The 22,882-nt window shown below is 49.6% G+C and overlaps 1 protein-coding gene across 1 annotated transcript; it reads right to left on the bottom strand.

Annotated features, from left to right (window-relative positions):
• Positions 1-8,034: 8,034 nt before the first annotated feature.
• On the bottom strand, positions 8,035-20,582 carry MCM2 (minichromosome maintenance complex component 2). Its single transcript, XM_050313200.1, has 16 exons — positions 20,546-20,582; positions 19,861-20,051; positions 19,095-19,270; positions 18,262-18,525; positions 17,022-17,241; positions 16,548-16,755; positions 15,762-15,896; positions 15,382-15,573; positions 14,212-14,305; positions 13,446-13,696; positions 13,071-13,197; positions 12,739-12,851; positions 12,360-12,602; positions 11,386-11,568; positions 9,989-10,144; positions 8,035-9,100 (listed from the first exon to the last, which is right to left on the bottom strand). Exons 1-16 carry the CDS (start codon positions 20,549-20,551, stop codon positions 8,990-8,992), a joined length of 2,670 nt encoding a protein of 889 aa, XP_050169157.1. The 5' UTR covers positions 20,552-20,582; the 3' UTR covers positions 8,035-8,989.
• Between the last annotated feature and the right edge of the window lie 2,300 nt (positions 20,583-22,882).

Raw genomic sequence — 22,882 nt, 5'->3', positions numbered from 1 at the left:
GGATGGGCTGCAGTCATTCCACTCCCCTCTCATAGTGTGGCCCCTCAGAAGAGCTGTGCAACTCTTAGTTCATACCCAGATAAATATTTGAGAGACCTGGTCAAACATCACACGGCTGCAAACGTGACTCCAAAGAACCCAAAAATGTATCAGTCCCTTCCCACTAGGCACTTGGCTCATGTTTTCAAGTTTTCCTCAACAGCAGAGTCTTTTTCTTTGGTTTCAAAACAGTTTTCTCATTACATACTCTAGGAGGGCAGGAGATGCTAAAATCCAACATTGCAAGCTCTGAGTGAGGAAATAGCCACACTGTCACAGCCTCACCAAATGTCTTTGTGCTTGCAGTGATTTGTACCAGGTGCCTGGTGCTCTACCTCTGCCATACAGCGTGTCTCTGAGACAGCAGGATGTAGGGCTGAAGGTGATCAGGATTTTAAATTCGAACATTTTTATTCCTCAAAGAAGCGTTCACTAAAAATACTCCAGTCTTTTTTTTTCCCCTGTAATGAATTAAATGTATTTTTGGTTGAAGAGTGAAACTCCTGAAAGAAACGTTGACAGTATTTTTTTCTGGCAAGAACTTGCTGCTTTTCAACAACTAAAGAAAGGTGTCATGTGCCACTGCTGAACTCTGTAATGAATCAAACAGCCAACAGAGGGTACTCGGTAGTATAGATACTGACCTTTACAGTTCTACCAGACCAGCACTGGCACACGCCACCCCTTTGTGCAGTTACCGGCCTCTTTTTGCCAGCTCTCTCCTTCCATCATCTGCTCCCCAGCAGCAGCTCCCCCCAGTGTGACAAGGGAAGGTAACAGACTGGCTGCACCCATTACCCAGCACAGCAAGGCAAAGCCAACAGGCTTGAACCAAAGTACCCGCTTTTGGCTTCTTTTAGACCACATCCTTCCAGTGCTCTGAAAGTCCTTTTTATCCCAGAATCAATGCAGCCCCCAGCCCCCACCGAGCAGGAAATGCAGCAGGAACTACCGAGCTGTCGCTTACCCATTAGATGAGATAAAAACACTTTAGTGCACTCAGATTCTAGCCCAGGCATGGCATTTAATGAATGCTCTTGTCATTTTTCACTTTGTTGCTGGTAATTTGGCTGTCTTCGCATGCAGGTGGCTTACTACAAGTGGGTAACTAAAAGCCTTTCAGATCTCCTGACCCTGCCACATCCAGCTCCCAAATCTTAGAAGCTCATGGTGCTCCCTGGATTTATTTTGACGTTATACATCAATCTCGGACTGAGCAACAAAGGGGGAGTATGAAAGGAGAAGACACATCTTAGGCAAGAAAATTAAATAAAATTAGTGGCAACATCGATCAGCGAGGTCAGCGCTGCCAGCGGAGCAGAAAACAGCCAGCAGAGACGGGCAACACCAGTTCTCTTTAAAAACAGCATGAACTTAAACCCAGCACAGCCCCTGCATCTCCATTTTATGCTCCCTGGAATAGGTGCAACTGGCTTGGCTCTCTTCTGAGGCATTGACAGCTTTATAGTCAAAGGCTTGTCATTTCTCATTTGATCTCCTCCAGCCTCCCTACCTGGTGTATATTCTCCAACGATGTTCAGAGCACTGGTAAAAGAGGCTTTACAATTGCTCTAAATGCTTTTTTTATAGCTGCTTCAAAGCTGTTCAGAATTTTTTTCTCGGTATTACCATTATCTGTGCTTTTCTGTTCTTCCCCAAAATTGTTCAATTTCACAGTTACGTCTGTTAGGCAGAATCAGAAAGCAAGCATGTATTTTAGGCTGGCAAACCTAAAAATCCTTCTGCCATCTCCCCCTGTGAGTTACTGTAACAGCTTTTGCCTTCAGGAAATTTAACCAGCTTTCCAATTTCAGTCTAAGGGTCACATTTTCTTCCAACATGCCTGCAAACAAATACTGCCGAGGTAGAGGAATGAGGTGATAGCTAAAGGAAAGAATTTGGTGCCTAGGACTTGTCAGTTAAAAAGAAACTAACCACAAAGTCTAGTCTCAACAGAAATTTATTTTGAAACTCCACTTGAAAAAAAAAATAGCAACGCATTAACTTGAAATATGCTGGTGAGATGTTTTATTCTTCTAAATACAGCAAAATTAAATTCACCTACAAAGATGAAAGTGATCTATTGCCCTTGCTCAGCACAGTAAGAAAATAAACAATAAGCAAAACAAATAAACAGTCAGATGTTAAGTTCTTGCAGTGTTAGAAAATGTAAGATGTCACTAGTACCAGGAAAAGGGTTTAACCTTTCCTCCTTTGCACACTGACACTTATCTGGGCAGCAGAAGGTGATCTGTGCCGATTCTTAGATCAGAAGGAAAAAACCTACTCTCAGACTGTTCCCATTACCTCAATTGCTGGCTCTTTGGGACAGAGGCTGGGTGACACAGCAGGCTTGTGGCACACCATGCAATTTAACTCCATCTTCTATCAAGCTGTGCTGCCTTTTGGCATTTCATCCCTCCAGAAGAGGAAAGCTTGAAAACTCCTTACCCTGCCCAGCCCCTCCTTCCTTAGGCACAAGGAAAGATTTAAACTCTGCCTTGTTCTAGAATATGTGAATTTACTTCAGAGTCTCTGACAAGCTTTATATAAGCTTATTTGCTGACTTAGCCTTTTTAATGCTGGGACACCGTGAAACGTTTTGACTGTACCAAGCAGGGGCGGGTACCCGCTCTGTTCCTGCGTAGCCCAGGCATGCAGCCATTCTCTGGGCAAAACACACAGCTCCTGCTTTCATCCAAAATCCTGCTGGGGAAGATGTATAATAAACATTTCAAGAGGAGTGACCTGGTGCAACTAATGCCTTCCAGGATAGGCTGTAATTAGAAGGGAACAGATTCTGCTCTATTTAGAGCCCAAGCAAGATCTTCAGTATCAGTTTGAGTCTTTCTTTATCTCTCTGCATCAGCTTGCTCCCCTTAGGGAGGGCACGCTGCCCACCTGGGACACAGTGCTGCCACCAGCCCTGCTTGTTTCCCATTCCCTGCTGTAAAGTGCAGAGGAAGAACAAGTGGAAGAACAAGTGTGAGTTGTGCTTTACTTTTGCAGTTTCCACATGCCCCTGCTGTCTCCCACCCCTGAAGGTTTACGTTTCTCTCCTCGCCAAAGCAGAGCTGATTGCTGCATTAATAGCCACTCTGACAGCAAACCTCAGCGGATTCCTAGAGGGCAGAGCAAAACAGAGCTATATTGAATTTGATTAAGGGGCCAGAATAACCTTTAGCAGAGCCACCTGGGGCAAGGAAGCAGACAGCTCTGCAGCTGAGAGCTCATGCAGGTTTCCCTTTAGCCCAGGGGACAGGGATCCTCACTCAAGGGGAATGGTAACCCCGTCACATTGCTCTGGTGGAGCTGGCATGCAGGGTGTTGGTTGCAGCCATCCACTTGCACAAGGGCTCACTTCTGAGGTCCCAGCCAGGAAGGAGAAAGGACTACATCTGTTTGGGGTTATTCACATCATTTAATCTGGGCTTCTGTACAGCACAGCTTAGAGAACCCCTTTATCTCTGTGTTGAGCTCATCAACTCGGACACTAAGCAAATGCCTTTCTGGAAGGGATGAAAAATTTGCTGAAATAGAGATGTCATGAGGGCAGCAAGCCTCAGGACTTCTGAAGCTTTTGACTAGGGCAGAAGGATAAGCAGGCTAAAGCCCAGTAGAGTCAAGAGGTCAGTGACAAGGCACAGAAGGTTTGGTCTTAGCTCTGCCTGTTTTAGAGATATGACCAGAGCCTACAAAAGTGACTAAGCCCTCACTGTGCTGGGTTTGAGGAGCACGTAACAGGGAGCTGAGCACCACAGACAGCAGGACAGGCCCCCCAGTATCCAAGGCAGATGAATAGAGCAGCTCAGATTCAACCAGGAGTCCAGATCTTCAGAGCCAGAAGCTCATGGTATGGCATGAAGCCAGACCAACACCAAACCAGGCAGTAAGTCCGTAGGTTAGTCAAGGTCTGCTGATGGTAAGACACCATCCAGTGACCCCCTGGCAGCTCCATAGCCACAGAAGACAACAAAGGTCAGGAAGGCAGTTCACAAATCACAGTCCAAAGCAGCAGGGAATGTGACCAGGCACAGTGAGCAACAAACCAATACTTCCCAGCTCAAAGCTCAGAGGGGGCCCCAGGCTGAGCTTAGATATAGCACCAAGCTGTGGGTGTGGAAAGAGACTCAGGAGAGCCTGGTCCAGACAATTAAGGCCCATTAGTACCCTCAGCGCCCAGACAACAAAAGCCTCTCTCCTTGCACAGTGACTTGAGAAACTGGACGGGAGTTTCTATCCCATAAGGACCAAAGTATCTTCACTGGGTAGACCCCAGAAGTGGTTTCTACCTTTCCTTGCTGAAGTGAAGAGGCTTATGTCATCTTCCAAAAAACTCCTGGTTTTTTAATAGCTGCCTAATCTGGAATGTGTATATGTATTTTCAGAGCAGAGGGAGCAGTCTGTATCTGAAGAGGGCTGGTGTCTCCTGGCTCTGAGGAGAGCCACGCACCAGTTCATGGAGACTACTGGCATTCCCACATTTGTGTCTCCACGTGTTTTGATGGGACTGAAGGTCCTCAGCATCTTTTACACAGGACAGTTTCCTTTCAGATCTCCTTGAGCACTGGATCACCCAAAGAAGAAACTTGGCCCTGCCCCTGGTTTCCCCCCACAGCTTTGCTTCACCTTTAGAGCGGAGTGACCTGCAAGATGGGCAGAAAGAAGCACAAGCCCTTCAAGGTGCTTTTGCTTTAAATCTGCAGACCTCAGCAGTCTGTCAAGGCTCCTCACAGATGTTTAGTTGCAGCCAAGAAGCATGCTGGATGGCTGGAGTCCTTGGCAGACCAGCGCTCCATGATAATGGAGACATTAAATCAGCGATGGCAGCAAGAACTGTATAATAGATGCAAAATACAGCAGAAGCCTGATCCAATTTTGGCTCTTCCTTGTTAAGTAGAAAAGTATTTTAGGAGATAGATAGAAAAACACTGAAAAGTTCAGAGTGCATCCTCCTGTGCAGCACAGCAGGAGATGTAGCTGTTTGCAGTGACTCACCTCTAGCTGTAGACACATATCTTCTGTAAACATATTCCCATTCTGTCTTCACAAGCTGGAATTCAGATATACAGGTCAGTTGAGGTCAACAAGGGCAAAACTGTAAGCACCTGAAACAGCCCTCCTGGCTGAACTACAGCTGGTTGGACTGCTCTAGGACAGGAAGGTGACACTACCCAGTACAACTGCTACATCCTGAGCACTGTTACACTGGGAAAGTTCTTGTGAACCAGTTTCCAGACAGCTCGTTAGTAATCACAGAAGAGTTGGACGGAGAGGGTATCAGCCAAGGTCTGGCATGGGAGAAACTGAAACACTGCTGTTCCAGAAATGCTGCATATGCTAATTTTTCCAAGAGGCTTTGGCATTAATTTGAGGAAAAACACACATTGCTGAATACAGAACTTCTCCTATTCAAGGGGCATTTACCATTTGACAGGCAGACTCAGAAACAGCCGCTAGCACACTGGATACAGCCCAGGACTTCCAGATGTAGCGTGTTGGTTTATGATCATAGTAAAGGCAGAAGCTACCAAGAATCTAAACCCTGCTGATAGGTAGGAAAGAGCTTGCATGAAGGGGCCTATCTCCCCCTTTTCCCTAGATCATACACCCTGACCTGTTAGCTGGTATCTGCTGGCATCTGCTCATGTACCCCAAGCAGGTATGTACTGGTGTTGAGAGTGTGTGTGTGTATTTGCTCCATGCTGAGCTAAGGTCAAACAGCTTATTATGAGATGCAGAGAGCCCTGCTGCTTTCTCAGCTCACACAACATATTCAAATTAAACTAGATCAGGATCAGGCCCATCATGCCCTTTTCAAATCCAAATGCTCTTCGAAGCCAGCCTGACCCAGCATTTGCCAGCAACCATAGCCCCAAGGGGAGAATGACCACAAGAAGGGACACCACCTGGCTCCACAAAGCCCTGTCTGCTCTACAAAGGAGCACCCTCATCATCTTCCATCCAAACCCAGGCATAGCCTGCTTTGGACAGACCCCACCTCCCCCAGACTCTTGCCTTTGCCCCAGGCTGTCAGAGGCACTGTGCAATGTTTGAATCACAGCAGTGAGAAGCTGAATGCTCAAGCTTGGCTAAACTCAGGGTTGTCAGGGGAGCAACTCCTCTCTTCATGAGAGTGTGGCTTGGCTTGCTGATCTCCAGAGCCCTGCAGTAAAATCCTTGCTACGTTCAGCTGGAACATGCCTCCTGGCAAGGCAGTCCCTGCTCAGAGCAGCATCTGTTTTCACCCCTGTCTGCACCCCTGTCCAGACCAGACACCTGATGCTGTGAACAGCCAAAACTTGCTCCAGGGAACCTGAAAAGCTCAGTGGCCGTGAGAGGAGGAACATGCCTTCAGACTGGCATTAACACTCCACTGAGCGGCTGATGCCAACATTAGCAAGGGCGCAGCTGCAAGAATTCATTGCGCTGCTGGATGCTGGCAACATAACACGGTGGGAGGGCACAACTGCCTTTGTGGTGAGGATCTGGGAGGCAGAGTGAGCAAAATGACAAACAAGTGGCTCCAACAATGGCATGTCTCTGTTGCCACTATTCCCCCCGTGTGTTGAGTGAGGTGAGACCAGAGCACAGGAGGCAGGAGAAAGCTGTAGGACAAACCTGACCTGGTACCTCTCAACAGCCCTGTCCAGCAGCAGGGCAAGGAGCTGGGAAAATCGGGAGTCCAGCTTCATTCCTGTGTATTCCTCTCATGGTTTGTGGTGATATTTGCCCACATATTTAACTCTGTGGGTCACTAAGGCATAGCAGAGGCTTCACAAAATTGCAAGTGTTTACAAAGCATTTTGTATTTCTCCAGTGTGACACAAAGCCTCTTTCTTCTCCCACACCCAGCATTCATCACAACACACTACTTTGCTTGACAAGCTTGTTTCATCCCTCATTATCACTGGTTTTGCTCTCTTAGGGTCAGCACCTTCCCTGGCAAGGTATGTGGGTTCCCACAGAGCTGGGCACAGCGTGCATGTGCTGGCAGCTGCTCTCCCCATGTCTCTGCCCATGGCCTCTGGCATTAGGAGATGAGGAGCTAAGAGCTCTGTGTCCAGCCCTGAGGAACCACGTTGGACCTCACCAAGCAGTTTGAGCCACAGAGCAGCTCAGCCATCCCCAGTGCAGACCTGACCCAGGCACACATTCAGGGGCAAAGGGCTCAATCAAGCAGCGAGGGAATGCCAGGCAAGTATCTCTGTGGGCTGACTGCAGAAAGCCCTGGTAGACACAGACCCAGTGGGAAGAGAAGAAAACAGCCAAAACAGTTAAACAAATACACAGGAGGGAGCTGGCAGACAGAAAAGGCAACACGTCGAGCCAGTTTCAGGCTGAGAGTCACGTGCTCAGCCCCCAGCAGGGTTCAAGCACTGCTGGCTCCCAGTAACAACCAGGCTGAGAGGACACACGCACGCACATCACCGTGACAAACCCCACGGTGTCGGTGTCAGCAGCCAGGGACATGTCTGCTTGGCCAGCACAGAACTGCAGTAGCCAGCTGACAAATTCCCTCGAGCTCAGGCTGGAGGCTGAGATGCCTTACAGTCCCGCAGCTCTGGCCAGGCAAAGCACATTCACTGCAGACCTCAGCTGCATCTTGCCCAGACTGGAATCCAAGTGGCAGCCAGGATGTGAGATCAAGGCTGTCTAACCCAAGCGTGCATACAGAAGGGAAGTGGGAAATACATAACTGTTATAGGACAGTCTGTTATCTTGGGATACAGACATAAGCAAGCAAGATAGGGAAGGAGCCACTGTAGGCAGGCCTTTGGTGGGAAAGGCAGAATTCATGACACTGTCCTGTGGGTAACCATGTCCTGGGCACTGTCAGTTTCTACTAACTTGAAGTGCATATATGGGATGTGTCTGTACCCAAAACCAACCCCACAAACTGCTGAACAGCTATTCCAGCATCCAAGTTGCTTGCTTACACTCTTGCTTTCCCCCTTGGCTGCAGGAGTTCCCAAAAGAGCAGGAAACACAGAGTATTGAAAAACAAATGTATTTAAATGTATTTAAAACACATACAGCAAGAAAATTGCATAAGAACACTGAGCCCATCCTGTCCCCCCTGAAAACATTCAGCTCAGGGCTCCTCCTCCATTGCTATGCCCAAAACCAGCACTATGGGTACTTCAACCTTAACAAACGGGTGTGAGAGGGGGTGCCAAAGGTAGTACTTTGATCCAGCATAAATTGACATCTGCTGACAGCTGCACATAGATAACAGCCAGTAAGGCAAGGGAAGCCTCTTTGCTGGGGCTTCTGGACATTCCCCAGCAGGTATAGAAGTTTCCACTGCCCACACAGATCATCATTAATATCAGAAATAGTTACGCTTTGTTTCAGTTCTCATCTTCCTCTGCCTCCCCGCTCCTCCCCTGCAGAAACCAAGCACAAGGTCAGCCCATGTGGGCACCTGGGGAAATGTCAAGTGTCAGGCACAAGGGCCTGGAGCAGAGAGGCTGGCTGGTTCATGGAGAGTTGAAAGCAGTCTCAATTATCACCCATCAGGCTGTACAGTCGCCAGAGATGGGAACAGAGAATCCCTGAGGGTGCTTGCAAACCAAGGGGTGTGGATAATGCTTTTCGAATGTTCCCGCTCGGTCCCTCCTGCAGAGGAGCCCGTAACAACTAGTGACAAACAAACAGCAAACATGCCATGTATATGGCCAGCAATTCTCTCCCTGCTGTGCTTAGCTACAAGGCAAAATAGTGAACAAAGTTGCTAAACAGACTTGACTGGGCATTTAACTACTTAATTCTGTTCTATTTACAAGGTCTTCAGCAGCTCAGCACTCCCTTAATCCATAAGGCACAAAGCAAGCAAGAGAATGTGCAGCCTAGTCCCTCCAGCTCAGGATCTCTGTAGCATTCCTGGAGGGCTGGAAGACAAGAGGTCTCATCTCACAGAAGAACGTGGCAGACTCTGCTGCCAGCCTCAGAACTGCTGGACAATCAGCTTCCGCTTCACATCCCGGCTGAACCTGTTCATCTTGAACACTTCACTGTCAAAGAAGGCTGAGAGGTTGTGGATGTTGATCTGACGAGCCTGGGAGGAGGAGGAGGAGAAGGAGGGAGGGGAGAAGTAAATGTTTATTTAATAAAAATAAGAACCATGTGGTTTTCCATAGCAGAGACTGCATAAAAATTTGACAGTCAGCAACCTCTGCTCTGCTCAGCAGGAACCAGAACTGCAGTAGCAGGGGAGACTGCAGGTCAGGAGGAAAGAAGCATTGGCAGAGCTGAGCTGAGCAAAGAAAAGATGCTGGCTCAGCATCTGCCTGCTCTCAGCTCGTCCTTTTACTCCCACTAGAGCTAGAATGTAGCTCCTAACCAAAAACCCCCCCAGTACCTCACCCAGTGTAAGGGTTTTGCAAGAGACCCCTGACTGGGGGTGGTCACACCAGCAGCACCAAGCTGTGGCTTTGGAAGTAGTTACTATGCACATTCCATGCAAGGAGCAGAAAAGCAGCAACCCAGGAGTCCAACACTGCTTTAGTGCCAAGTAAGGTCAATACTTTGCACAGAAAGGCCAAGTCAGGAGTGTAGTCTTTGGACCGGGATAAGGATGCATTAAGGAGAAGGCGAGTGAGCCCCAGGAGGGATTGGAAAAGTTCATACACAGAGATTTTTCTGCTTTTTGCTTCTTCAAATGCAGATGCCAGGGTACTTGAGTTGTCATTCACCTGCAAAGCACCATACTGCAGGATTTACCACTCCAACCCTAAAGCTTCACAAGTGTGCATGAGAACAGAGGGGGAAGAATATGGTGCTTCCAGACAAGAGAGGATGCTGGGTTAAACTGATTAACACCAGTCTTTTTTTTTGGTATCACAGTGCAGGAAAAGAAGTTACAAGTCTGAGAGTGCCTCTGGTTCTGAGGCTGCAGAGAGAGAGCATGAACCAACCCCAGAGGCAGCTTGTTGTAAGCCCATACCTTGTCCACCAGGTCCTTCTCTGGGACCTCTATGGTGTCTTGCTGGGCTCCATAGCGGTTTCTCTGGTACATCACCTGCTCTGCGACCAGCTGCTTCAGGATGAACAGCAGCAGCTCATTGTTGTCTCGCTTGAATGAAAGGTAGCGGGAGAATGTCTGGGAGGAAGGATGAGATGAGCCATGAGGAACAGAGTGATGCACTGCAGTCTCCCGTGCCCAACACTAACCAACCCCCTCCTCCCACAGAGCACAGGGGGAACCAAATGACACTGCTGTCATCTGTGCCCTTAGTGTTTCTCAAGTGACTTTGGTCTTGACAAGCTGCCACCTGCACATGCAGGGCAGCTCTCTGACAGCCACAACACTCCTCTGTTGTGGCTGCTCTGACTGCTCTTATTTCCATCTGAAATCTCTGGGGGCACCCTGGTGCCTCTTGGGGGTCAGCAGTGCACTGCTGTGGAGGTCTGCTGCCCACAGGGACACAGCTGTGGGAGGGCTGGTCCTGAGGAAAGCACAGAGCAGCTTCCCTTAACCCAGACTGCCCTGGGTCTCCCCAGCAGACGTTCACACTTGGCTGGTTGTTTGCGGCCAAAGAGAGAGGCCACGAGTCGTCCAGACAGAGGGCAGACACTCAACAGTGGATAACTGCCAGGCTGTGGCCAGCCAAGAGCTGTTCGGAGCCAGGCCCTGCTGCTCAGAGAAAAGGGCAGACTGCACACTAAACCAGAGTGAGTGCTGCCCCATGGCAAAATGTCCCTAAGGACCCTACTAAAACGTGAAGAAACCAACTGCCTGCTCAGCTCAGTCACCTGATGGCAGCAGCAGTGGAAGCCTTGTGCCAAAATAGCAGGGAAGGTGTAAAAAAAGGAGAGATACGGCAGTGCTTTCAATAGAGAGGCTCAGGGTACACTTCCTTGTCAGGCCCAACAAAATCATTGCCCCACCTGAGACTAACGATGGGCAGTCATGGAACAACGCCTTGTTTGGGGTCCCTCCTCAGAGGCACCCAGCTTGAACTGTTTTCTTATTGCACCACAATTAAATTATTTTAAGGATCCAGACATCTGAGACTCTGCTGTGGGAAACCTGGAATAGAGCTGCTAAAGAAACCTTGTCTGACTGTGTGAGTGTGCAGTGTGTAGCTGCAAAGGGGCCTCGGTCCCAGCAGAGGTGGTGCAAGTGTGACTGCCAGAGTGGCTCCTGGATGGTCAGACAAGGAACTTAACACTTCAGACCCACAGTACTCCATTTACACGGGCTCAGCACCTGGCTCTAGAGGACAGACCCCTGCAGAGCATGGAAGAGTCTCTTCCCAGAGCCAGGGCAGTGCCAGGAGGCTGCAGTTGAAGCTGGGGGTCTGGGGTGCAGCTCCAGCACTCAGCTCAGCCGGCACCCACCTTGCGCATGCTCCGCATGACGCTGAACTTCTGCGTGTCGATGAAGCTCTCCAGCATCACCCGGATGGCCATGTTGACATCATCCTCCACCACGTAGTCCCGCAGGTGCATGCGGGCGTGAGCCTCGGCCATGCGGATCATGGACTCGATGTGCCGCACCGTGATGGGGATGCTGCCGGTCGCCTGAGGGCAGAGAGGAGGAGGCAACACCTTACTGGAGGGTATAAGACACAGGGCAAGACAGGTGGCTTCAGGCCCAGGATCCAACTCCTTTCACATGGAAGGAAGCTGCTCTGGACCTCTGAGCGGACTCAGGCTAAGGAGGCTCTGCCACCTGCTGGCACAGCCACACAGCCTGGCACAGCCTGCTCATCTGAATTCAGCATGGTGCGAGGGGATGCTGTGGGGTCACTCTTTGCCACTGTTTAAGGCCTTTCCAGGGTCAGAAACCAGTTTTCTCCAGTAACTTTTTTGAGGAATTAAGGAAACAAAAAGCTGCTCAAAAAAGAAAAGCTATAGTTTTCCCAAGCTCCAAAAATCTCCCTCTGACCTCAACAAATTTCTCTCTTCCACTTGGAGAGCATAAAATGAGCCTGAGAGATCCCACAGACAAAAGAGAAGAGCAATTCTACAGATAATGGCTCCCTGTAATGTAGCAGGAGCATATGGGTTTGAGTGAATGCAAACATCTCCTGTGGGCCTGCCAGACTGGGTGACAAGAGGACTTTGCCATGGCAGGCACTATACATGTGTCCAGCCCATCAGTCCACACATCACCAACAGGCAAGACTCTGCATTTAGATGAAGAATCATCTGTTCAGCAGACACTGCAGGATCTGCCTGTCTCTCACAAAACAGTGGCACAGACTTTTGTGATGGGAAAGGCAAGAATGTGTCAACATATGCTGGAGCAGTCTCAGGCTGATTTGCAGACTAGATACATGTTTCTTCCCCCCTTTCCTCAGTATTCTCACCATGGACTCCTTCCTGAGGTCACTGTACATCCTGGCCACCTTGTCCTGGTCCATCTGGTTGAGTTTGGGGTGGACTTTCTCTTTGGCATAGACGATGTATTTCCTCAGGATCTCTTGAGGAATGGGTTCAACCCCGTACGTGTTGGGAAGAATGACCTCATCAGCGTCCCCATTCACTGCCTCCTTGCTACTTGGGTGGTGCTTGACGTGGCTGCCAACAACAAACCGGGCAAGCATTTCATCCTGCAAGAGAGGAGTAGGCTAATAGACACTGAACACACTCACTGGACAGAAAAACTCAATGGGCAACAGCAGCTGAGCAGCCCAAGAGCAGCACTGCAAGCCCAGCACAAGCTCATATTCACAGCACAGCCTGTACCTGCACAGGGTCCACTGTGTCTCGCACCACACACAGGATATCAAATCGAGAGATGATGGGCTCTGTCAGGTCCACATTCTCTGAGAACGTTAATGACGGGTCGTATCGTCCACCTGGAGCACAGAGACAACCCAAGTCAAACATGGGCACCAAGGCTGAAGCTTTGGAGCAAGCACAGACCTTCAGCACTTTCCTGAAGACTCTACTGCTCACTTGATCTCCACTCCAGACTGAGGGAACCACACAGAGGGAAGGGAAGCTCTGCCACAGCTCTCATGACTGTGCATTGACGCTGCAAGACTGACATGATCCTGTAGATTCTCAGCACTTACCTATGGGATTGGCAGCAGCAATAACAGTGCAACGAGCTTGCAAGGATGTGACTATGCCTGCTTTGGAGATGGAAATGCTTTGCTGTTCCATGGCTTCGTGGATGCTGGTCCTATCCTGATCATTCATCTACAGGAAAGCAAGAAGGACTCTGAGCCTGTGTCTATACCCCTTTGCCCAACACACCAAGGGGAATCAGCCCCTGATGCTCTGAAAAGGCAGCAAACTGCACTATGGACCAGCAAGGGACTGAGCAAAGGGCAGCAACCTTGGTCAGCTGGGTGACGTCCCCTGGAGTTACACCGTGTCCTCACTGCAGAGGTTACAGCTGGTCCCTTCACAACTAATCCCTCCCAGAGAGAGGAAGCTGGGCTCACCTTGTCGAATTCATCGATCAGGCAGACACCTCTGTCAGCCAGCACGAGGGCTCCTGCCTCCAAAGTCCACTCCTTGCTGACTGGGTGCCGCTGGACGTAGGCTGTGAGGCCCACAGCAGAAGCACCCTGGCCAGTGGTGAAAATTGCTCTGCTCGATGCCTTCTCTATGTATTTAAGAAACTGGGATTTCGCAGTACCGGGGTCTCCACACAGAAGCACGTTGATGTCACCACGGACTTTGTGTTTGCCACCTACAAAAGTCACAGGAAAGCCACGTTGGCAGCTGAGTGCATGCCTTGACAGCAACCCTGCCCTGAGCACCACAAAGCTGAAGGGAGGGCAACCAGCAGGCAGGACAGCCAGTTCACAGGGAAGTTGAGGGAAAAAGAAAATCAGCTTAGGAGGTGGTCAAGTTTGTAAAAGGGACTTTCTAATCCTGCTCCCTGCTGAACACATCCTTCTCAGAAGATTGTAACAGATCAGGGTGCCAAAAGGTCAAACCTCTGAAGGGGCATTGAACATGACTTTGTAGAGGAGGGATAAAAACTTGCCTAAGTTTGCAGCAGGAGCTATTTTCAGTCCTAGCATTTCTACTGTCACAACAGAGTTTTCAGTGTGATAAAAGCAGCCATTTCAACTGCAGGTATCCCTCAGCCTGTTACCTTGTCTGTCACCAAGCCACTCAGACAACTGTAATCTCTCTCATTGCAACAGCACAGATCTGTCCTCTGCTAAGTGAGGCCCAAGTGACAAAAGTGACACTCACCTGGATTTTTGGGCTCTCCACCAAAGAGAGCCAAAGCCAAGCCCCTCTTGATATCTTCATGTCCATAAATAGATGGAGCAATGCTGGCAAAAATCTGAAAGGAAAGTCAGAGGAGTTGTCCATTTCCCATTCTGGGCAGAATTTTGCATGAACATCAGCAAGGTGACACATCTAAAGCCACTCTTAAGGTACTGCTCTCTCCAAAGAGTATTTTATTATCCAGCATGTGGAGGCTTTTTCAAAGGTAACTACCCACCCAGTGTCCCCTAAAGGAGCTTCACAAAAATGGTGCTGTTGGGGCATGGCAGATTATTTAGTCTGGTACTGGAAGCTGCTGCCACTGCCTCCACAACCCTGTTGTACACAATGCACATCACACTGGCTGTTATCAGCTGTTGTAAAGCTGGAGACCTTGATCCAAGGCTTACTCACTGCACATGATAATAGTGGAATGGGCTATGCCACGCCTGAATTGTCATCATAGTCAGACATTAAGGAAAACTGGCTCATTTTCCCAAGAATATTCTGAAAATAACCAAGTGCTGGACAATACTCATGTCAGAACAGTCCTTGCATCGACTGAAGCTTCTGCATCCACTGCAACAGCTGTTACTGTAAGAACAGCACATCTAAGGCAACAGAACGAAGTGCCCCATTACAGAGCTTAAACCTGACCCAAGTAAGGTCGAACATGCACCAATCCAGGAGCTTTGTTCTTTCAAGTATTGTGTTCAGGCCTTAGCATAGAGAGGAAACAAAGCTAAGATGTCTACCATAGCTTAAAGTAAGTAATAACACCCTCTTAAGGGCATTGGAGATGCAGTCATTGGCCTCTCAGAGTATTTCCCCTGCTTTGCTTTCAAGATACAGGGAGAGAAATCTGATCAGATATAAGCAGTGTGAGTGCCTCTCTCCTGTCTTTCAGCCCAGTTGGGATGTAGAAGGCTCAGAGAAGGAAGGGGAGAAACAGAAAATCTGACCTCCAATAGTACAAAGAAACTTTCTTACTTAGTTCCATCCTATAACTGACTCTCATCAACAGCTGTCTGAGAGCTACAGAAGACCATTCAGAGGGAACTGGAATTTCTAAAGATTCCTTTAACCACTGTTTGGCCAGCTGACACGGCAAGCTGTCAAAAGGAAAACAAGGGATCTCTGAAGCTAACCCACCTTCTCTCCAATTTGCTCATCCTTGGACAGACCCACAATCACTTTCACATCTTCATCAGTCAGTTCTCCAACAGCCAGCTTGTTGTCCTTCCTGGCAATGTGGTTGGCCAGGATCACAGTGGCGAATACTGGAAACCCATTGGCAGTGTTCAAGGAGCCATCATAGTTGTTGTGGTAGATCCCTGTGAGCTCCTGGGAAGCAGGGAATGCTGTGTCAGTGCCTGCACAGTATAATGCAGCCCCTTCTTTCCATTTTAAGATAAGTCGCTGCCCAAATCCAAAGATAATCCCTCCCCACATCCCCACGGACGTTCCAGTGATGTCACTGTCAGAATTTAAAAATGTTTTGTGCTCACCCCATACTTGAACAATGTACTCACAATCTCATCCCCTGGCTTGCAACTGTCCACCAGGTCAGCGAGGAGAATGGCATCCTTGGAGCGGGGCAGCCTGCCAGCAGCCACCTTCCCAGGGCTCTCCTGGATCTTGATGCGCTGATAGTTCTGATAGACTGTCTGCAGAAAGGAACAAAAGGTACCCAGCAGGTCTGGCAGCCATCAGCATAGATGATGCTTTTCCCCTCACCAAAGAAGGACTTACTACACTTTGGTTAGAAAACTAAGAGCATGAGAGGATGGAGGTTGTGAGGAGCAATTCCAGGATACGACAGACAACAATGGGGATGGGAAAGCACTTTGCCGCATCTCACCACTGTGTTTCAGCCTCCACAGTGTTTGCCCACTCAAATACTGGACCAGTTCCTAGGAGGAAGATGCTTCACTTGTGATGGTTAAAGGTAGAAGCTCTACATCAATGATTTTGCTACTGTCTTCTGGTTTCCTAAGCTGACAGTTCAAAACATACTGACCTAACTTGGGAAGAAGGAGAGCTGGACAGTCTGTGTCTGCATTTCTAAAATATGGATAAATCACTGTGTACCACAGAGATGACTGTGGCAAACGATTCAATCCAAACACAGTGTGACAGTAACTTACTTTTGGCTGCTAAACTGAGTACATTCAGGTCAAGAGCTCAAAAAGCTATCTTCACAGACCCCTGGATATAGCAGCAGACTCCCTACACCAAGCTGTTCAAAGGGTGGGAGGAACAGGCGGTGAAGCAGGACGAGCAGCCAGGCCCATCCAGACAAGCACATCATCTCTTACCTCTTCCATGTTGATTTCAAAGGGGCCAAGAGACTGACACTCTGGGCATGAACCGGGTTTCACCTCCTGGTTCTGGGACTGAAAAAAGGGTCCCAGGATGAAGCGGCACTTGCTGCAGTTGTATTTGACCATGCTGAGCTGAGGCAGGACCCCTGTGCAACTTGTCACCACTCCGCTGGTCCGGATCAACTGATTCAGGTGCAGTTGCCTGAGGAAAGAGAGGACACTGATGCCCTGGATGCAGGGCACAGAAGGCAAAACACCCTACAGAAACACTCTTGCTACAAAGCACAAGTTTTCTACCAATGTTTGTGTTTTATCTTGGAAGTTCATCCTTAATATGACTTTTTCCCTGTGATAACTTCAGTCATCCTGTCAGACCTACCCAGAGGTTTAGCTCACAGGTGAGCCCCCTCAAGGCCCCCAAAGCCTGTTGCAGGCCCCACAGCCACTGCTGGTAATTCTGCTGCTTACCTGAGTGACCGCAGCTCTTCCACCAGAGGGAGGTGGGAGATGCGGACATGGATCTCCTGAGCAATACGATCGTATTTGGGGTACATGGCCAACACCACTTCCTTGGCTGCCTCATCAAAGATCTTCAGCATTTCTGCTGGGGCCTCAGGCAGAAAGTAGGCAAGGACATGTTCCTGGGCTGCCAGATCCTCATAGTTCACCACCAGACTCTCTCTGTTTTCTTAAGAAAAAGATGGGGTGAATTATAATTTCAGCCTGCTCACTCAAGGAGTTTGCAAAGGACAGCCAGAACAGACAAGCCTGTATCCTGCAGGCTGCAATGTCTGCACCTTCCCTGAAAAATGTTTCAAAGTCAACAGTTTGAAAATGGGTGGAAAACTCTTTTAAATTGATTTCTCTAACAAATTCTTCATCAGTACCAAGGTTCTGATTGTTTCTCTCTAGTTCTGCACAGATACTTCCCAGGCTCAATGTTCCTGAGATTCAAAAGCCTCAGCCCAACACACAACTCTCTCAGAGACCTCCAGGAAACTGAAGTTAATAGGAGAGACATTATGTGTGCTGAATGGCTGGCAAAAAACCTCCAGTGTCTTATGTTTGTGAAAAAGGATGAGACAAATGCCTTTTATTTCCTAGCTGTATAAAACTGATCCTGTTCCATGGCTCAAGCTTCTGCTCAATATAAAGAAGAAATACAAAACAAGTACAGTTACATGAGCTGTTCCTAGATGTGACAATTTCTGCTTTTAAAATTAATCAATGACAGCCTTAATGACTGCTTCTTCTGGCAGTGCCTAGTCAGAATACAAGGCCGCAACACTGACACGGTTTCCAAAGTCACAAGCTCTATTTGTGTCCCCTTGCTGGATAATCCACTTTCCAGTGTGAGAAAGTTACTGGCGCAGACAGCAAGCAATTGTTGTCTCTTTCAGATCACAAACTTGCAGACCACTGTCTGCTGCCCCACATATTCTTTTGCTAGCATTTCTACAAAATGAATATTAATGAGCACCAGACGCCAGGGGCCTTCTAATTAGTCAGCCAGAATCAAAGAAGATAGTAGACATGTTTCCATTATTCATTTATCTCCATCAGCATGAGACTTTCTTAAAGTGCTGACTCAATGTCTGGAACAAAGAGGGCAGGCAGAAAAAAAAAATCCACCTCTGGACCAGACCCCCACAAAGTACTGTGACCCACATAAAGAGGAGAGAGAGAGCCTCTAATCACTCAGCCCTACCTTTGCACATGTCACTGATCCTCTCCTTGAAGACATTGTGCCCATGGTCATCCACATGAGTCTTCAGGAAGTTCTTGAAGCGGTGGTAGATCTCAAGGCGTGGAGCTGCCATGGAAACCCACTCCCGCACGGAATGTCCTTTCATGTCTTCCAGGTTCTCGATGCTCTCGATCATGTCCTCATCCTCCTCTTCCACGCCTTCGGCAGCCCGTTCTGCCAGCCGCCTCTTCCGTGAGGGACGGTCTTCATCTTCATCGTCGCTGTCTAAGGGTTGGGAGGAAAAAGTGTTGAAGAGCTGGGATTCCCATTCCCACTCTTTGGATTAGTCACAGTCAGATTACATGGGCTGTGGAAGCAAATAGGTCAGAGCCTGGGATATAAACTAAGAGACGTCCCAGGGCCAGCCTAAATCCAGTTCTATTGTGGCTCCCACATCTTCCACAACATAGCTAAGGACTTTAGGGGTGTGAATAGTTAGATTTGTATGCAACAGCAAACATTCATGTCCATTACTGTAGTGAATGGACAGAAACAGAAACACAAGAGAGGCTTCTAAATTCATCAAAGGCCCCCCATTCAGCCCACAAAAGTCTCTACAGGAACAACAACACCAACAAACCCTATAGCATACACTCGGTAGAATCCCAACCCTTTAATACTGGCCCAGGATCCTGACTTTAGTTCAGTGGTAACATAGAAGAACACACCAAGCCCAAATACACCAGAGCTCTAGAGACATCCCTGCTAATCTGAGAGAAGGAGTCCACCCAGACCAGGTTACAGTCAACCACAGGAGGATCAGCAGCCCACCTGGTACAGCTCGTTCCACCTACCGTAGAGCAGCCCCCTCCGCATGCGGCCCATGCCCTGCTCCAGCTCCCGGTCCCGCTGCCTCATCTCCCGCTCTGCAGCTTCCCGCTGGCTGGCAGTCAGCTCCTCCACCTCCTCATCATCCAGGGCCAGGCCCTCTGCCTCGTACACATCCAGCTCAGGAATGGGGCGGTAGTCCCTAGGACACACACAGAGCATGGAATCAGGCCAGGAAAGCCCTTCTCCTGCCCTTCTCTGGCTCCTGCTGGGCAAGTGTCAGGACAGTTGTTCTGCAGCAGGACAAAAATGTGTTAAGCAGGAAGACACTTTACAATGGATGATGCCCTGCAGCAGCACTGTTACAAATGCCAAGGCTCCAGAACCATGGTTAGGAATGCCAGCATTCAAGCCTTTGTGTTGTGAAGTTCCTCAGCTTGCCAGCAGCCTGGCATTAAAAAAAAAAACATCAAAATTTATGCCCGCAGGAGTAAAAAACTCGGCCGGACACACATCATGCATCTGGGGAGATCGTGGTTTACCCACTCTGGACCACGATAACACTTTGCTCCCAGCTTTGCTCAGTTCTCCCAGGAGTCAAATGACAACACGCCCCGACCTCTGTCCACTGTGTGGCAGCTCTTCAGCTCTCTCACCCCACCTACGAGCACACAGAGGGACCCCACCACGGCTGAGAGCACCCCTCCACCTCGCTGGCTGCACCGACGGTGCCCAGCATCCCATCCACGGACACAACCCTCGGCAGAAGCCGGCTCCCATCGCTTTCCTTACCTTTCCATCCCTTCCCCGATGAGCTCTTCCCCTTCTTCCTCCTCCTCTTCGGGGAGCCCCCCGGTGCCCAGGAGCCCTTCGGACTCATCCTCGAAAGGGGGCAGGTCCCGGCCGGGGCTGGAGGTGAACGCATCGCCTCGGCGGGAGCTCCGCAAGGGGCTGGTCACCGCCGTCTGCGACTCGGAGGAGTCCTGCGAGGGCAGGAGGGAGGGGGTGAGGCCGGGGGGCCCGGGGCCGCGGGGGGATCAGTGCTTCCAGGGGCCTCTGCGATGGGGGTGGCGGTCAGAAGGGGGGCACGGATCACCGGTGAGTTATAATAATAATAATAATTAACCCTCCTCGCAAATGACAATGGAAACACATGGTGGGGCTGGGGGGGGTGTAAATCCATCCTCCGAGCCCAGCGCAGACGGAGCGGAGGGGAAGGGCTCGATCCTGTCCTGGCCTGGCTCTCCTCTCCGGCGCAGTCCACGGGGGAATTTTCCGTCGGCGTTTCGGGTGTCCCCCGCCGAGAGCACCCACATTATCCCCCCAACACCCCCCCGCCCCGAAATCCTTTCGGGACCCCGCACGACGGCAGCGCCAAGTCTCCCTGGGGAGGACTCGGGTCCCGCACCCCAACTCCATGGCTTCCCAGTCCCAGTCCTACTCCCAGTCCTACTCCCAGTCCCAGTCCCAGTCTCACCGCCATCTCCGCCGCTTCCTGCCCGGCCGCACTCCGCGCGAAAACCGGCCCACGTGGTCAAAAGCGCGCGAAACTTCATGAATAATGAATATACAGTATGCGCAGGCCACGCCCCTTATGAATATGGATGATGCGGGGCGGGAGCCTGGAGACGGGAGCCTGGAGCGGGAGGGAGTCTGGGAAATTCCCGGTCACTCCGGGCCGAGGGGTCTCGGGCCTCTGGTGAGTGGCAGCGGCAAACTGGCAAACATTTGGGCATTTCCCTCTGAGCTCGAGGGGTCTCCTCCTACCGGGAACCCGAGTCACGGGAGAGATCCCACTGGGAACTCCCGTGCTCATGTTTGCCTCTTTCGCAGCTATAATCGTCTGGCTTGATTGGGTTTTTTACTGACCCAGTTGAATCACCTTTGTTCTGATTCTCACTAAAACTGTAAGAGGTGGGAAGGAGGTTCTGGCTTTTTTTTTTTTTTTCTTTTTTTTTGTGTGTGTGTTCGTGTGTGTGAGCATGTATGTGATAACAGTCAAGGGGAGCTGATTGGAGACATTCTGGAGAACACACACATCCGTCTCCCCAGCTGTTCTATGCAGCAAGCAATGCCATTTGGGAGAGCAACCTGTCAGATGGAAACTGGAAAAGGAATTTAGAGAGACAAAACAAAGAACGTGCTGATGTTTGGCAGGGAGGTGACATGCTTCCATTCCAGGCCACAGGCTCTTGCATAACAGCAGGTGGTTTGGATTTTGGAGATTTGCATTCTCTGAAGGGTTTCTCACCAATATTTAGTATCAGGCTATTTCTGCTCTTGGCTGCACTTGAGTGTGGGACAGTGACCATGAAACAGGAGACACCAGAAGCAAAAGTGACTGAAGAGGCAGCTGACAATCTGAAATGGCTCTTCCAGGGGCCCAGCTGAATGACTCAGACTGGTACTAATATAGCAAAGCAGGAGCATCATGATATAAAAAGAAAAGAGTGGCTCAGCCTTTTCTCTGTGACACATGACAAGGAGTTGGCTGGTGCTCAGAGTGAAACAGGCACAGAGAGACCCCCAAAAAAATGCTCCCACTTGCAGGCTACTAAAGACCACCATGGTCCTGATGATCTCAGAAGTCACAGAATTACAGAACCATGAAGGTTCGAAAAGATCCCCACTAAACTATGTCTCTAAGCACTGTATCTACACATTTTTTGAACACTTTCAGGGACAGTGATTCCACCACCTCCTTGGGATGCCTGTTCAGTGCTTGAGCACCCTTTCAGTGAAGAATATTTTCCTAATATCCAAAATTTTCCAACCTAAATGATTCTGTGATTCTATGGCTTGAGGGAAGGCAGCCCAGGACCTGGGTAAGGTGTTGCTGTCTGACAAGGCCCAGTTGACACGCTGTGATGAACCGGTGTCACCACAGGGTGCCACTGTCTCTCCAGGCACTGGACAGCTGGATGGACAGGCAGCTATTCTGCTGTCCTTCCCAGAAGACCACACACCACACCCATGTTTTCACTGTTCTCTTTGTCTGGCAGCTACAAGTGGTCCTGTGCTTGAGCTGGGGCACTAAGTCTCTTTGAGAAGAACTGAGCTTGGGCAGATAAAACCATCCCTAAAATCAGGCTGCTGCTAATGCATGGGACAGGGTTCCTTGTGCTGCACTAGAGACGATGCACTGGGGCATGTGAGGGGGCTGGGATGCAGACAGGCCCAGGCTGCTCACTGGGGTGACCTCAGCTGACCACCAAACTCCTGAATATCAGCAACGCCACTAGGATTTTGCAGACTGGTAGCTTCTTACAGCATGAGAGGAGGGGACTGAATTCCCCTTGAAAAGAAGGGCAGAGACACAGGAGTGCAGCCCAGATGGTATCCTGTGGTGCAAATTTATGCCCAATACTAGAAATGAGTAGGTTGGAAGAGCAGCTCTGAAACAAGACAAGCACATCTGTCCCTGCAGTTGTTCAGGACCTGAACAGCAAAGCAGTTTCAGATGAGAAGTAATATCCTGTCCAGGAGACTGATATAATAAAATCTGAAAGAGTATTGGAGAGAGATAAAATGTCCCAGAAGAGGGGAATTTGGTGATGAGATGAGGGTGTAATGCTGTCCTGGAAACCACATCTGCACGTTCCACCTGTGATGCCTGCAAGTCAGGTGAGATTGCCAAAGCACAGCAGACTGCAGCAGGTACAGCACCAAGTGCCAGCTTTCCTTGGGGCCCTCAAGGTTATACCAAGGCTGCTGAATATCACCTCTTGTCCTGCTTCAGCCTGGCAAACACCAAGTGACACAGCAAGGACAAAGGGGATCAGCCCTCCCATCTTTATGTGCTGATGGGGGAGAT

The sequence above is a fragment of the Myiozetetes cayanensis genome, unplaced genomic scaffold, assembly GCF_022539395.1.
Source record: "Myiozetetes cayanensis isolate MyiCay16 unplaced genomic scaffold, myiCay2020 scf18, whole genome shotgun sequence".
NCBI lineage: Eukaryota > Metazoa > Chordata > Aves > Passeriformes > Tyrannidae > Myiozetetes > Myiozetetes cayanensis.
The sequence above is the reverse complement of the archived record's forward strand: the minus strand, read 5'-3'. Positions and strand labels throughout refer to the sequence as shown.